At 22.4% G+C, this 15,536-nt stretch overlaps 1 protein-coding gene across 4 annotated transcripts in view; it reads left to right on the top strand.

Moving 5' to 3' along the window:
- Nucleotides 1-15,536, top strand: part of LOC127285041 (venom metalloproteinase 3-like) — an 83,771-nt gene that overhangs the window by 59,928 nt on the left and 8,307 nt on the right. For 3 of the 4 annotated variants that reach the window (XM_051310824.1, XM_051310827.1, XM_051310826.1), the window contains 6 exons: nucleotides 1-130; nucleotides 1,139-1,268; nucleotides 2,986-3,128; nucleotides 4,769-4,824; nucleotides 7,942-8,068; nucleotides 12,874-13,038. In XM_051310824.1, the coding sequence (XP_051166781.1) occupies nucleotides 1-130; nucleotides 1,139-1,268; nucleotides 2,986-3,128; nucleotides 4,769-4,824; nucleotides 7,942-8,068; nucleotides 12,874-13,038 (751 nt within the window). Of the gene's footprint in view, nucleotides 131-1,138; nucleotides 1,269-2,985; nucleotides 3,129-3,513; nucleotides 3,567-4,768; nucleotides 4,825-7,941; nucleotides 8,069-12,873; nucleotides 13,039-15,536 lie in introns of all 4 variants that reach the window. The other variant, XM_051310825.1, reaches the window with a different exon arrangement.

Consider the following 15,536-nt stretch of genomic DNA (forward strand, 5'->3'; position numbering starts at 1 on the left):
CTTTTATGGAGCCAGATCATTTGTCAAAGAAATTCAGGAAGAAAAGATCGATCAGCGTTAGATCGAAACGTGATGCGCCATATGTAATTTATCCTGAAATTCTTTGTATAGTAGATTACGATGGTTACAGGTAATTAATTTTTTATTATTACAATTTTAGGCGCATGATTATTCCATAAAAATAATTAATTAGAATTATCAATTTAATGAATTTTATTAGACATAATTAATTTTTAGACGAATTCTCATTTTTCGAATTAACACTTAAAAGAATAAATTTCTTTTTAAACAAATTTTTATTTAACAAAATTTTTTTGTACTGAATTTTTCTTTCACAGAATTGCTTTTAACTCAACTTTTTATTCAAACAAAAAAAAAATCTAATTTAACCAAATTTTAATTTAGCATTAATTCGCATTCAACAGAATTTTAAGTGATACAAAATTTTAAATGACAAAATTTCTAATTTACCGAATCTTCATTTATTCATATCAAATAACAATTTGTACAAATAAAAATTCGGTGAATTGAAAATTGTAGCATTTAAAAATTCGAAGCACATAAAATTTTATTAAATGAGAATTCTGTTAAATTAAAATTCGGTTAAATTAGAATTTTTTAAAAATAAAAAGTCGTGTCAAGAAAAATTCTATCAAATAAAAATTTAATATCTAAAAATTCTTTAAAGTAAAAATTTGTTTAAATTTTCATCATAAACATGAATGCATAACTTTAGAATCTGTTAAAAAATTTTTAATTTGTCTTCAATTAAAGCTAAAATTTTAATAATAAAATTGTATATATTAAAAATTTTTTTTTTATTAAATTTTTATATTAAATTTGTATAAATTTTAAATGTTTCTATTAAATTTTTGTATATTTTAAAGTTTAATTTAATAAATAATGCATTTTATCTTTTATAACATTGACTCATTCATCAAAAATAAAGTACATATTTTTGTTTTTTTTTTGTTTCCTTCTTTTTGATAGAATAAGTACTTTATTCAAAGAATTCCCTCGAATTCGATAGATATGATTGTTTCGTCGAAAAGTATCATTTGCTAAGTGTCTCCTTTTTTTTATGAAGAAAAAAGAAAAAAAAAAGATAGAGAAAAAATAACATCATATATGCTTTTAGATTGCACGGCGGTGACAATGTGCAAATTAAGCGGTACTTCGTTTCATTTTGGAATGGAGTGGATCTCAGGTACAAATTACTAAAAGGTCCCAAAATTAGAATCAGCATCGCTGGAATTATAATATCACGCGTGAGTAAAATTTCCTCTTTAAAATACATATTCATCATCATTTTTTTCTTATATATTTCATTATTTTTAAATACGTCAAAAAATTTTTCTTATTATAATCTTAATGTTACTAATAATGTTAATAATAATAATAATAATAATATTAATAATAATATTAATAATAATATTAATAATAATATTAATAATAATATTAATAATAATAATACTAATAATAATAATACAAATAATTTAGAAGTTAAAATTTTTAATCGGACTCTAATCACTCTTTTCAGTTAATTTATCAAAAAAATTTTTAGTGATGTAAATTAAGCTATATATCTTAAAACTTCATCGGAATTTTTGAATAATTTACAAGTTAACTAATACATATAATATAGTATCTATTTCAAAAGCTTTATAAGAAATATTGAAAATTAATTTTCTGTTTATTTCTTTTTTTTCCATATCTAGAATTCATTGGAATATTTTTTTTTTTTTTTTTTGGAAATTTTTGTCTTCCATAAGAAGCCGTTTATATTATTTCCAAATTAGGTATAATTATGGAAATATTAATAGGGCGTGGAGAGGGGATTTATAAAAATTGATTGTCGAGAATATAAAATTTGAAAAAATATATATATATAATTAATTACACAGTCGCACACAAAAATAAATTTTTTTTCTGTCCTGGGGGGTCTGACATATGTATTTGACGTCACTGAATCTAAATCTATTTTACCCCATTACGTCATTTTTTTTTTTTTTGACATAATCAGAAAAAGTCTTCACAGCAAAACAAAAACTAATTCTGACATGGAGCTCAGGGTAATTTTATTATTTATTTTTTGTTTTCATCAGCGAAAAATTTGAGATAGCAATAATTGTCTTATTCTGGAGCCATGTGATTTTTCTGCCCGTGATGACAAAAGTTCAAATTTTGAAGGGCCCCAGTTATTATTTTTCCAAAATATTTTTTTTTCCACACTGAAAAAATGTTAGTGCAGCAGCAAGTGAAAAATTTCTATATTCAAATAATTTGATATTTAATATATTTGCCATGAGTTTTTTATATATATATATATATATATATATATATATATATATGATTGAAGTTAACGGAATATAGAAATTTTTCGATTGGATCCCTTATCTTATAAATTTTCTAAATCCGAAAGATTGTGCAAATTTATGCAAAAATGCACTTGCAAAATGAAAAGTAGAAAAGTATTATAATGACAGGTTCATTATGTCCTGTCGCCGTCAGATGGCGGGAGAATAAAGTCGCAGTTGTTATATTACATTTCAACTTTTTCATTTTACAATCGCGTTTTTGCATGAATTCGCATAAATAATCTTTCGGATTTAGGAAAATGTCGAAAGAACTTTTTTACGATAGATTTTTATATTATAAACATTCAGATGGAAAGAACAATGTGAAATACATTCTTGGATATATTTAAAAAAGCCATCGGCTACAGCTTATATTTTTTTAATCTTATTTTTTAAAATAATTTTTGTACTCTTAACTTTTTTAATAGTTTAAAACTTTTTTTTTAATTTTATATTTTGGGACATATGGACATTTTAAGGTTTGAAAATTTTGTACTTTGGACAAATAAATATTTGATTTTTAAATTTTGAATTTTTTTTTGTTGAACATAATTTGAAAAAAATTTTTTTTGTACAGCTGTGATTATGATATAATTGAATAACAAATAATTTTTTTCACCTATTATAGGGCAGGGACGCGACACCTTATTTGGAACGAAATCGCGTTGGACGCGATGCCATCGATTCCGCAGCTGCCTTAACGGATATGGGCAAATATCTTTTCCGCGAAAGGAGACTTCCGGTCTACGACATCGCTGTTGCCGTCACAAAGTAAGAGTGTCTTTTCTTAAGGTTATTTTAAATATAATAAAAAGGGGGACGATTTTCAAATTGCAAAAAAAATCTACATATTTATCCTCTAAAAGAATATAATTAGAAAAAATTTCTAGAAAAAAAATAGAACAACTAAAATTAGTACCGACTGAATGTTATATAAATATAAAATATTTATAATATATTTTATATTTATTCTTTTTTATTTATTATAAAATTATAACTTTATATAACTTTTTAATTTGTCTGAAAATACTTCCTAGAAAGAGAAAATTTTTTTTTTACCTTTTGATAATGGGAGATTTCATTTTTTTTTTTTTTTTATTTTGTATCAGGTAATAAAATTAATTTTTCAATGTCAAATTTTTATTTCGACAAACAGGTATGATATGTGCCGTCGTAGGAAAGGCGGTCGCTGCACTAAGGGAACTGCCGGTATGGTTTATTATACACTGATAATGCATTTTTATTAATTTTCTATATATAGGTATGTTTTGTGCTTGTCGAGATACGTGTAATCCCAAATTATTTATTAACGTTGACGTTAAATTCACGTTTGTTTATAAATCTAAACGGGTAATTGATAATTTTAATTTCATTTAGAAACAAATTAATTTCCTTTCTCGAATATTATGCTCCTGGTATTTTTATTATTTTTTTTTTTTATTAATAATTTAATATTAGTAAAAATTTAATTTAATATTTTTATTTATTTCAAAATTCAAAAAAAATTGATTATTATTAATTAATTAAAAATTATTATTAACAATTATGAATTTTATAGATTTTTTATTTTAATCGAGAAAGGAACTTAACAAAAATTTTTCTAACAGAGGCTGCGCTTTGGATGAAAATTTTTTTATCAGAAATCGATCACAAATCTCGAAGAAAAATTAAAATAAATATTAAAAAAAAAAAAAATTATGACATTTATTAAAATAAAATAATAAATTAATAATAATTATCATCGAGATTTGAGATTTTACCATAGCATGATGTAGAAATAAATAATATATATGTAAATCAGTTGAATATTGACGAAAAAATTATTTCGTTTTTTTGGGGAGATAAAATATAAAATGAAATTTTTTTTATTTAATGGGTATATTAATATTAATTATAATATTGTTAAATGTACTTTTTTTTCTTTTTTTTTCCATTAAATATTGTATTTGTGTTTGGCTTGTCTGCATGCACTATATAAGAAAGCTTCTAGGAAGTATTTGCTTGGCTGTTATTTCTTTTTTTTTTCTTTTTTTTTATTATTAGACGATTATTATGTATGTGTTACAAATGTAAACAATATAATATAAATTTTTTTTTTTTATTAACGTTCTAACTTCCCAGAATTGAGGTGGACTGCGACCAGCGGCTCATAAAACGATTCGTGTAAACATGTCGTTTCTTGATTTAATAACATTTTTATGAATTTAATAAAATTTCCATAGGGCTGACAATATTTTTTTTTCTTTTTATGTGTTTTTCAGTATCTTGATTATATTTATTATATTATACATTAATTCTCTAAAACATCAGAGTGTTGATATTTATGTCGAAATCTTGTCTCGTGACGTGGAGCATACGTCATCGTCCATTAATTAACGATGATAAAAGATTTTTTTGTTATTGCGTTGCAGATTAGATATGTGCAGGAGGCAATATGCGAATGACGTGTGCAATAGAGGAACTGCAGGTACGTTTCTCATACAAAAAAAAAAGTATAAAAGCAAACAAAAAAATATATATTGCACCTGAATTTTTTTAATTTTTGAACCTGGACTTAGTTTTTCTGTATGTCAAGTTGAGTTATTTATTGTATTTTTCATGCTAATTATTATTATTATTATTATTTAATTATTTTAATAATTTATGTTTTTTTAATTTATTTAATTATGTATAAATTTTATTCATCTGCTAAGAGAAATGTCGAAAAACTTTTTTAAATTTCGCGCCACTTGGCGGCGCTATTGCTTATATTTTCTTGTTACACAGTTGTTATACTTGCTAATCTGAAAAATTACCCTTTTTGTCTAAGATATAAATCTTATCATCTTATTCGAAAATTAAATATTTCTTATTTATTTTATTTATTATTAATTATTATTATTATTGACATTTAATTATTTAAATAATTGGTTTTTTTATTTATTTAATTATATTTAAATTTTATTAATTTGCTAAGAGAAATTACTTTTGAGTTTTTTTTAAATTTCGCGCCATTTTTTTAGTGGCGCTGTTGCTTGATTTTCTCGTTACACAGTTGTTACACTTGTTAACATAAAAAATTCCCCTTTTTATCTAAAATATAAATTTTATTATCTTATTCGAAAATCAAATATTGTTTATTTTATTTGTTATTATTTAATTAATTATTATAATTATTTTTATTATTATTATTTGTATTATTGGTATTATTAGTATTAAATATTTATTTTCTTCATTATAATAATATTTTATTTTCTTAATTGAGTGAAATCATTTTTAAACAAGACTCAAGTTGATATTATATTTTTTTTAAATAAAATTCTAAATAAAATATAATATTTTTATTGCAAATAAAATTTATTTATATAACGCTTCGAAAATTGAGTCCAGGTTCTTAAGATTCAATGTTCAGATTGAGTCAATTTTTTTAGTTTATTTTCGAGGGAGAAAAAATTAAATTAATTAAATATTTTTAAAAAAATATTTAATTAGAAATTAATATTTTTTTTTACAAAAAAATTTTTCTTAATTTTTTTGTGTTTTAATTTTTGTACAAAAATGTTTTATTTTTTTATTACATATATCCATGAGCAACATTTATTATTGGAAGTGAAATATTTACAAAAAAAAAAAAAATGGTGGAAAACGTCTTCTTCTTCTTATTCTTCTGTACGGGTTGTTCTTTATTTCTCTTTTAAGGGGGTTTTTGTTTTCACAATTTTCTCACTTTTTTTCTCTCAACCACCTACAACGAGGAATCACTCATTTGGTCAGGATTTTCAATATAATAATGCATTGTGAATAACGAAAAACATTATAAGTTTTTTTCTCACATTCTACATTCTTTTACTTTTTTTTCATTGGCACAAAATAATTGTGTTAATTTTTCTTCTTTTTTTTCAATTTCTCGACCTTTATTTCTGATTTTCGCTGCACAAATGCGAAATTATCAACTTTTTATTCTATAGCTGTAAAAAAAAAACAAAATTATTGTGACTAAAAATAATTATTAGGAAATATTTTTGTTCGTTCTTGATTTTTTTTCATCACTGCAATTATTTTCATTTCTTTTTTTTTTTTTGGGAATTTGGCAGTATTTTCATAATTTTAGAAATTTCTGTCTACATATTTTTCTCTTCTGCACACATTTTAATGTTCACTTTCTGTGACGCTTGAATGAGTGGTAATATAGTTATAAAAATGATTTTTTTTTAAAAAACTATATTTCGATTTCTATAATTCGTTTCGATAAGTATATCGATTTCATGAAAATTGAATTTATTGAATGAAAACAATTTTAAGAGATAAAAACAATAAATTATTTTCTGACTATATTTTTCGATAAATATAGGTGAGAAATTTTTTTGTTTTTAAGAACCACTCTTTTGTGTAATTAATTTTTAAAAAATGTGTCATAGAGAGTATAAAGGTCGTCTCATGATTATGAAAAAGAAATTAATGATGATTAATTATTAATTAATAATTAATGATTTTCAATGACTTTTGAAAATAATAATTTTGAGATGCATCTCGCCTTTTATACATAAAAATGCGTTATTTTATTATTTCCAATTTTTCCAAACTGTATACTTAAAATGTCTATCTTATTTAAATACTTTCTTTTCTTTCGGATGCATTTCTGATATGGACCGCGGTCGGTAAGTCTTTGAAAATAAAAAAAAAAATCCTTAAACTCAAAGAATAATTCTGGACTATTGTCACATATCGCAGATAATTTAAAATTTGCATGTAATTTTTAATTTTCTATTTTTTTTTAATATAAAAAATTTTTTTTATTTTACAAATTTTATTTTTTGTAATTTTTTATTATTGTCGATTTATTCAATCGCATCTTTTTTTTACAAAAAATGTTTATTTTTTTACATTAAATAAAAATTTAATTATTTGAAAATTAAATAATTTTGTGTTTTATTTTTCTGTTATAAATAATCAAAATTGCAAAATTAAAAATAAAATTAAAATAAATTAAAATATTTTTAAGTAATTAGAATAATTAGGTTTTTGATTAAAATTCAAAATTTACGGTATTTGACAAAGTCTTCTTCATTCTCCGAGACTATTTAAAAAAAAAACAAGTCTAACTAAAAATTAACACTATTTAGATGCATGTCGCTTACAAAGGCTAGGCTCGCTTCGACTGAGGAAAATAATAATTAATAAATTGAAGCTTTGAAAGTCGTCGTGATCAATTACTATATACTTACTATTATTTATTCTAATTTTACTATTAACTCTATAAAAATTAACAAATTATTTTTTTTGGCTTGAACAACATACAACGGAAGAGCAAACTTTAGAATTGCTCTGGTATTTTATTTTAACAAACAAAAAAACAAAATTGAATGATTGAATAAAAGAGGGTAATAATATTATTAGTATGTTTTTTTTTTTAAGTATAACTACAAATTAACTGTTAATTTAATTAATATATAAATGGATATTAAGGAATAATTGTGAATTATTAATAATAATGATTTAAGTATCGAAATACAGTTAGTGTATTTTAACAATCGAGATAATATATAAAAATTTAAAAATTATAATTATTTGATGAATATAATAATTAACAAGAATTTTTGTACAGGATTCGCGTATGTTGGTGGAGCTTGTGTCGTTAACAAGCGGCTCGAAAAAGTAAATTCTGTCGCTATCATCGAGGATACTGGCGGTTTTAGTGGAATTATTGTTGCTGCACATGAAGTTGGTCACTTGTAAGTATTTTCAATTTTTATTATTATTACTACTTTTTTTTTTAATTTTATTTTATTTACGTTTAAAAACGTTCCAAAAACGTATTTTTTTGAGAATTCTCCTCAAATATTTATTTAATTCAAATAAAAATTATTTGATAAAAATAAATATTTATTTGATACATTTTTTTCAGTTTCATAATTCTCTCAAGTCCAAAAAAAAGTTTTTAAATTTGCAATTACGAATAAAGTTTCTAATTTCATTTTATGAAAATTTTTTTTAAATTGAAAATAAAAAAACAATTGAGCGTCTACATGCAATAATCGGTCGAGCGCTCGGCTGAACGCTGTAATGCCAGTCAGACGGGTCAAAAAGTAAAAAAAAAAGAAAATGAAAATTTTGATTTTTAAAAAATAGTACCATGCAGAAAATGAAGAGGCGCATCTTTTTTTCCTTTGAGATTTTTTTATAGGACGAAAATTTAATTTAATAAATCCAAAAAACTGAAAATATTTTTTTCACTATTTTCATTATATTTTTAAACATAAATCGTCGTAACTTCCACAAATATTAATGAAATCGATTAAAATTCGGTATACAAACGCATTAGGGTCTAGAGAATACGATAAATTAATAAAAAAATTTATAATCATTAATTATTCAATAAATTATTATTATTATTAATGACGTGTCGATAATCACGATTTCTTACCTTCGCCGAGAAAAAGTCTGTGAGGAACTTTCGAGTTGAAAGAACTTCCAGTGAGACATTTGTTTATTAATATATAAAGAAGTTTTTTGGAAATTTTCGAGTCAATTCATTCACAACTTTCAAAAATATAAGTGTTTTTTGAAAAAGCGGGTGGCGCGCTAGCGAGTCGCCGCGTGGAGAGTTTCGTCTGCTAGAATAATAGGCGATAGTGTTTTGTTTTCGTACATATTTTTTATTTATTTTCGTATATAAGCAAGCATGTCCGGCAATGTTCTCTAGACCCTAATGCGTTTGTATACCGAATTTTAATCGATTTCATTAATATTTGTGGAAGTTACGACGATTTATGTTTAAAAATATAATGAAAATAGTGAAAAAAATATTTTCAGTTTTTTGGATTTATTAAATTAAATTTTCGTCCTATAAAAAAATCTCAAAGGAAAAAAAGATGCGCCTCTTCATTTTCTGTATGGTACTATTTTTTAAAAATCAAAATTTTCATTTTCTTTTTTTTTTTTACTTTTTGACCCGTCTGACTGGCATTACAGCGTTCAGCCGAGTGCTCGACCGATTATTGCATGTAGACGCTCAATTTTTAGTCTATACTTAAGGCCAGGTCAAAGTAGATGGCGCTGCCTCACTTGGACCTGGCCTTAATGACTTAATTTAGTCCTAACATAACCTCAAAACTGAAAAATGGTTTCATTTTATTACATATTTAAAAAAAAGATAATATGTAATTCAAAATAATATTTTTCGAAAAGTGTATAATTAAAGTTTTATAAAATTGATTGAAATTAATTTTTATTAAAGTTCTGTTTGCGTTAAAAACTATTTTTCAGATTTGTGGTATGTTAGGACCAACACAACATAAATGGTTAGGAGTAGCCGTATAAGTTTAGTTAAAAATAAATTTTTTTATTTTCAATTTAAAAAACTTTTCACAAAATAAAATTACAAACTTTATTCGTAATTGCAAATTTAAAAACATTTTTTTTAGTGAGGTACGCATGCGAGAACTTTAATTTCGTATTATTTACGTCCTTAAAAAAACATAGTCAATGTAAAAAAATTTAAAACGTTTTTAAAACGACCTACGTACATTTTTTTCTGAACCGAAAAAAAAATAATTTGATTCAAATAAATTTTGAAAAGTCATTAAGTCTGCCATATTAAATCAGCCATTTTGAATTTTTTAAAACTAACTTCGTATTTGTAATCACTGACCCCGAAAAAACCCTAAGATAATGTTCTCTTTTTTTTTGCAAAGATTCCAGTAAATGAATTGAATAAACTATTTTCCCACGAATAATAATATCCTGAAAATACTCTTAAACGATGATATCTGCTAATTTGCCAAAAACACATTAACTTATTTCCTTTTTCTGATTCACTTTTTTTTTCTTTTTCTTCCTTTTTCACATCTTTTCATTCTCTTCCTCTTCTTCATTGATAGAAAAAAAGAAGAAAAAATTATTTTTTTAAAAAGAATTATACCATAAAGTCGGCATTTATTATATATGTATATATATCCTTTGGTTGAGAGCGAGAAATTCATTATAGTTTTTGTTAGAGTAAATCGTTTACTGAAAATGAGCCAAGATTATATGTTTGCTCACGCCAAGTATAATTTGACAGTGACCTTACTTTTTGAAGACTTGACGTGAATCAATCAAGAATCAGGAAAACAAAATTGCACGTTATTATGATATTACAACTGATTTGTTAGAGAATATTGTGGTACATCGTATTACAAGAGAAAGTATATTGGCCCCATATAGTCAATTGTATGAATTTTCACACGAATTCAATCAATTTGTATAGAAAAAAAAAACAATTGTTTATATAAGGAAATTGTTACTTCCTTTACTAAATTACTAGAGAATGATTATTATTAATTCTTGGACACAAAAGAAAATTAAATGTTCTTTAGCCCATTAATATAACCTCAAACTAAAAAGTTGTTTTTAACAACAAATAAAATTAATTTTATCAAATTTTGAAAGATTTAGTTGTAGAATTTTGAAAATAAATTATTTTCCCCAAAAATTTCATGTTAAATAATAATTATTTCACTTATTATATTTTTTGTTTAAAGTTGGTGAACAATTGTAATTTTTATTTAATAGCTCATTTTGCTCATTGAAAGATTTTCTATAATTCTGTTAGTTGGATTTTATTAACAATATTTTGTTTAAAATTTAATAAATAAGTACCTAAATTAAATTTTTTATATATTTTTTTTTAAAATCATTATTTATCAAAAACACAAAATCAAAAATGTAGACAATCTTTCAAAGAGAAAAAGGAGATAAAAATTACGATTGTTATATAACATAACTTTCAAGAAAAAAACAAAAAATGTTAAATATTTATTATTTGGCAATAAATTTTGACTCGAAATTTTTTTTTAAAACTGTAAAACTAAAATCTTTCAAAAATTGATGTAATAAATTTTAAATATATTTTTCGTTCTCTGAAAAATCATTTTTTAGTTTGAGGCCTCAGATCGACTTTAAGGTACAAAAAAAGGCGAAAAAGTCTATTTTTTTTTATTTTAACAAAATTTAATTGGTTAATCAATATTTTACTTTACTAATATTTTACTTTTTCATTTTATTAATTCTGTAAATGAAAATTATTCTATAATGAATATTATCAAAATTTATTTTCTAATATTTTAAAATCGAACTAATTATAAAATAAGTTTTCACAAATTTTATTTAAATAGAACAAATTTCCAGAAAAAATTCTTAAAGTTACATTTTTATGATTTTTTGAAGTCTGATTTAATAAATTTAATCGAATTTAAAATTTTATCATAGTTTTTAGTTTTGATGGTCAAAAAAATTTCAGGCAATAATTAATTAAGTTTTACAGATTATTAAATAAAAAATTTTTTTTTTAAATAATACTTTTGGAAGAGTTAAAGTTGAAATTTTTAGAAATAATTGAATTTCCAAAGATTTTGTTAATTTTCAGACAATAATTAAATTTTACAGAACTAAGAATAATTTATCAAATAATTTTAGATAAAATTTTTAAAAAGTAATTGAATTTTCAAAGTTTTACAATTTTGACTTTTGAAATTAATTGAACTTTAAGTCATTTTCAATTAAAATTTTTTTTGGTAATTTCTGTTTACTGAAAAATTAATTAGAAATTGTAGACAAAACTAAAATAATTCGAAGACTTTTGAAATTATTAAATTTCAAAAAATTTTAGATAGAAAATTTTAGAAATAATTAAATTTTAAAAGCTTTTAAATTGAAATTTTTGAAAATAATTGAATTTCAAAAGATTGTGTTAAATTTCAGATAATAATTATAATAAGAGAAATTTTTAGTGATTTCTGTTGATGAAGAATTTATTTGAAATCATATAAAAAAATTGAATTCCAAAAGTATTTAATTAAAAAATGCTTTTAGATAATTGAATTTTCCAAGAATATTATAAAAATCATGAAAAATTATTGAAATTTTTGCAAATAATTAAATTTCAAGTGATTTTGAATTAAAATTTTTTGATAATTTTATTTGATAAATTTTTTTTTTAAATTATAAATAATTATTAAATTTAATACAAATTTTTATTGAAAAATAGTTTAAGATAATTGAATTTGTGAAGAATTTCATTAAAATTATTAAAAATAATTAATTTAGTGACGAATTTTAGTTAAAAATTTGTTAAAGACGTATTTTGTTTAAAAATTTTGTTAAAAAAATGTTAAATAATTTTTTAAAAATCGAAAAAGTTGCATTTTATTAAAATAAGTCAAAAAAAAGTCGGAAAAAGTCGTATAATCCGAGGCCTGGGTTATGTTACATAGCTAAATACACTTAAAAAATTTTAATAATTTTGTTTTATTACATTCTAATTAATACTTTATTTGCTAAAAGAAAATTTCAATTATTTATATAATTTTTCTCTTATTTACAAATTCGCGTAGAATTAATTGATTCGGTAATAACTTTTTATTATAAATTTTTTTTCTAAAATGTAAATACATACATTGGTTTGCAAAATTCAACAAACAGAAAAGTAATAGATTGCATAAGTTTTATAAAGGGAAAGTAATATATATATAAAGGAGGATTTAATTTTTTTATTCAGATTAGGAGCCGTGCATGATGGTTCGCCACCACCAAGTTACCTTGGTGGACCTGGAGCAGAAAAATGCCGCTGGGAAGACGGTTACATCATGAGTGACCTCAGGCATACTGAAAAGGGATTTAAGTGGTCCCATTGCAGCGTATCGTCTTTCCATCATTTTTTGAAGTACGTATTTGTATAAAGTAGAAACTTTTATATATAAATATGCAATATATGTGTACAACAACAAAAAAAAGTTACCGTACACAACAATTTGTTTCTTGCTTATTTCGCGAAGCATATAGCAAGTATATGTTGCACAATTAGTGATTCTTTTATTTATTACACAATAATTCTACTTATTTTTTTTTTGTTCACGCGTTCATATTTGCAAATAATAATTGATAATACAAATATTATTGTTTACTTTTCATATATATAATGTTAATTTTTTTGACACTTAAAATCCTCATATTTAAAAACTGGTTAAAAATTACTTTGTTAAAATTTCTGATTAAATTCGGATGCATCACTTCTGATTATTCCGGAAATTGTAGGAAAACGATTTTCGAAAAGGATCCAGAATAGGTCAGAATAATAAAATTTACTTTTTAATTTCAAAAATAGGTTTTATAAACCAGCTATTAATATTTTTAAAAAATAAATTTTGTATTGAATTGTGTTAGTCCAGCACAAAAAAGGAACAATTAAAACAGTTACGAAAATTTAAATTTTTAAATAAATACATTTTAAAATTAAAAAATATTTTTTCCTCAGAAATATTTGAAAATTATTTTTTCAAAAAAACTTTTTTACCGAATTGTCTAGACCAAAACATAAAGAAACAATTTAAAAGACGAAAAATTAAATTTTTTTAAATTATTCAATTTTAAAATTAAAAAAGAAAAAATTATTGAAAAATATTCAAAAATTATTATTGTTTTTCTCAACAAAATTTTGTGCTTAATTGTGGTAGTCGAGTACAAAAAGATACATTTAAAACAATTACGAAAAATTTAATTTTCGAATATTTCAGGTTAAAAAAAGATGTACCTACCTATTTAGATTTTAAAATGAAATTAATTAAAAATATTTTTGAAGTTTTCAAAAATGTTACAATAGAATTTTTTTTCTTCTAAACAAATGCAATTTAGTACAAAATTAGTTTTTTTAAAAAAATAATTTTTAGATATTTTTCGATAACATTTTTTTTTTAATTTTAAAATTTAATAATTTTCAAAAAATGTTAATTTTTCGTAATTTTTTAAATTGTTTCTTTTTGTTCTCAATTAGACGATTTAGAACAAACTATTTGAAGTACAATATTTTTTGAATGTTTTTGGATTAAAAAAATATTTTTTTGAATTTTAAAATTGAATAATTTCCAAAAATTTTGAATTATTCGTAATTGTTTTAATTTTTTCTTTCACAGCAAATTAAAAGGCATTAATATAAGCTGCAACGCTTATTATTTTAATCCAATTTTGCTTATTTTAATACCAAAAAGGATTAAAATAAGCAAAATTGGATTAAAATAATAAGCGTTGCAGCTTATTTTAATCCCTTTTAATTTTCTGTGTTTTTATGATGGACTGGTACGCTGCCGTGCAAAGCTGAAAGACCGTAACTTTATTTTTGAATTAGGTTATGTTGACCATTACATTTTCACTTCTATAAAAATAATGAGATTAAAATTTCGATCAAATTTTGTTTTGTTAAGGTAGAAATAATTATTTCTACCTGAAATGGATGAAATTTTTCATAATTTCAATTTCTATATTCTTGCAAAAGGAAAAATTGTAATGGTCAACATAACCTATTGGAAAAATAAAGTTACGGTTTTTCAGTATTGCACGGCAGTACGATTCAGTTCAAAATTTGTTTTTGAAAAATAATAATTTTTGAATATAAATGTGGATTAAAAAATTGTTTTTTGAATTTAAATTATTTTGTATAATTTATTATTAAGGTCCATATGTGACTTGTAATTTTACATATAAAAATTCTTCGCAAGTTTTCTCGCAAAATATATTTGATAATTTCAGCTAAAATTTTGTAGAGAACTTAAACATAATATTAATATAAGAATTTGTTGTTATCGTGCCAGGGTATATTAATATTTCGTTATTATTAAATAATTGCATATTTGAAAAAATAACTAAAATCGTATTGCCGCCATATTAAATTTTTCTCAAATATGCAATTTTTTAAAAATAATTTTTTTTTATTATTAATACTTTGGCATATAATAGCGATGCTTTGTATTATTTTTAATGTTCTGAATAAAATTTTAGCTCAATCTATTAATTATTTTGCAAGAAAACTTTGAGGAGAATATTTATATGTGAAAGCACAACAATCACGCATGTCCTTAAAAATTCTGAAAATTGTAAGAATTTTTTTCTGTTCTGGTTTTGTAGAATTGTTTATTTTTAATTACACGTAAATGTCATTTTTGAACTTAAAATTGGTCATTTTAGTAATTTTAATCTTAATTAATATTTTTTCAAAAAAAAAATTTGCAGCATAAATTAGTCCGGTTAAAAATTATAGTTTTTTTTATAAAGTATTATAATTAAGGGATTTTTAAATGATGTTTTTTTTGCCTAAAGCAAATAATTCATTGATAAGATATATTTAGATGATACAGTACAAAAACATGAAAATTCTCTCTTTTTGGAGAA

This window comes from Leptopilina boulardi, unplaced genomic scaffold, assembly GCF_019393585.1.
Source record: "Leptopilina boulardi isolate dan_hultmark-lab unplaced genomic scaffold, ZJU_Lbou_2.1 LbouV2_328, whole genome shotgun sequence".
Classification (NCBI taxonomy): Eukaryota; Metazoa; Arthropoda; class Insecta; order Hymenoptera; family Figitidae; genus Leptopilina; species Leptopilina boulardi.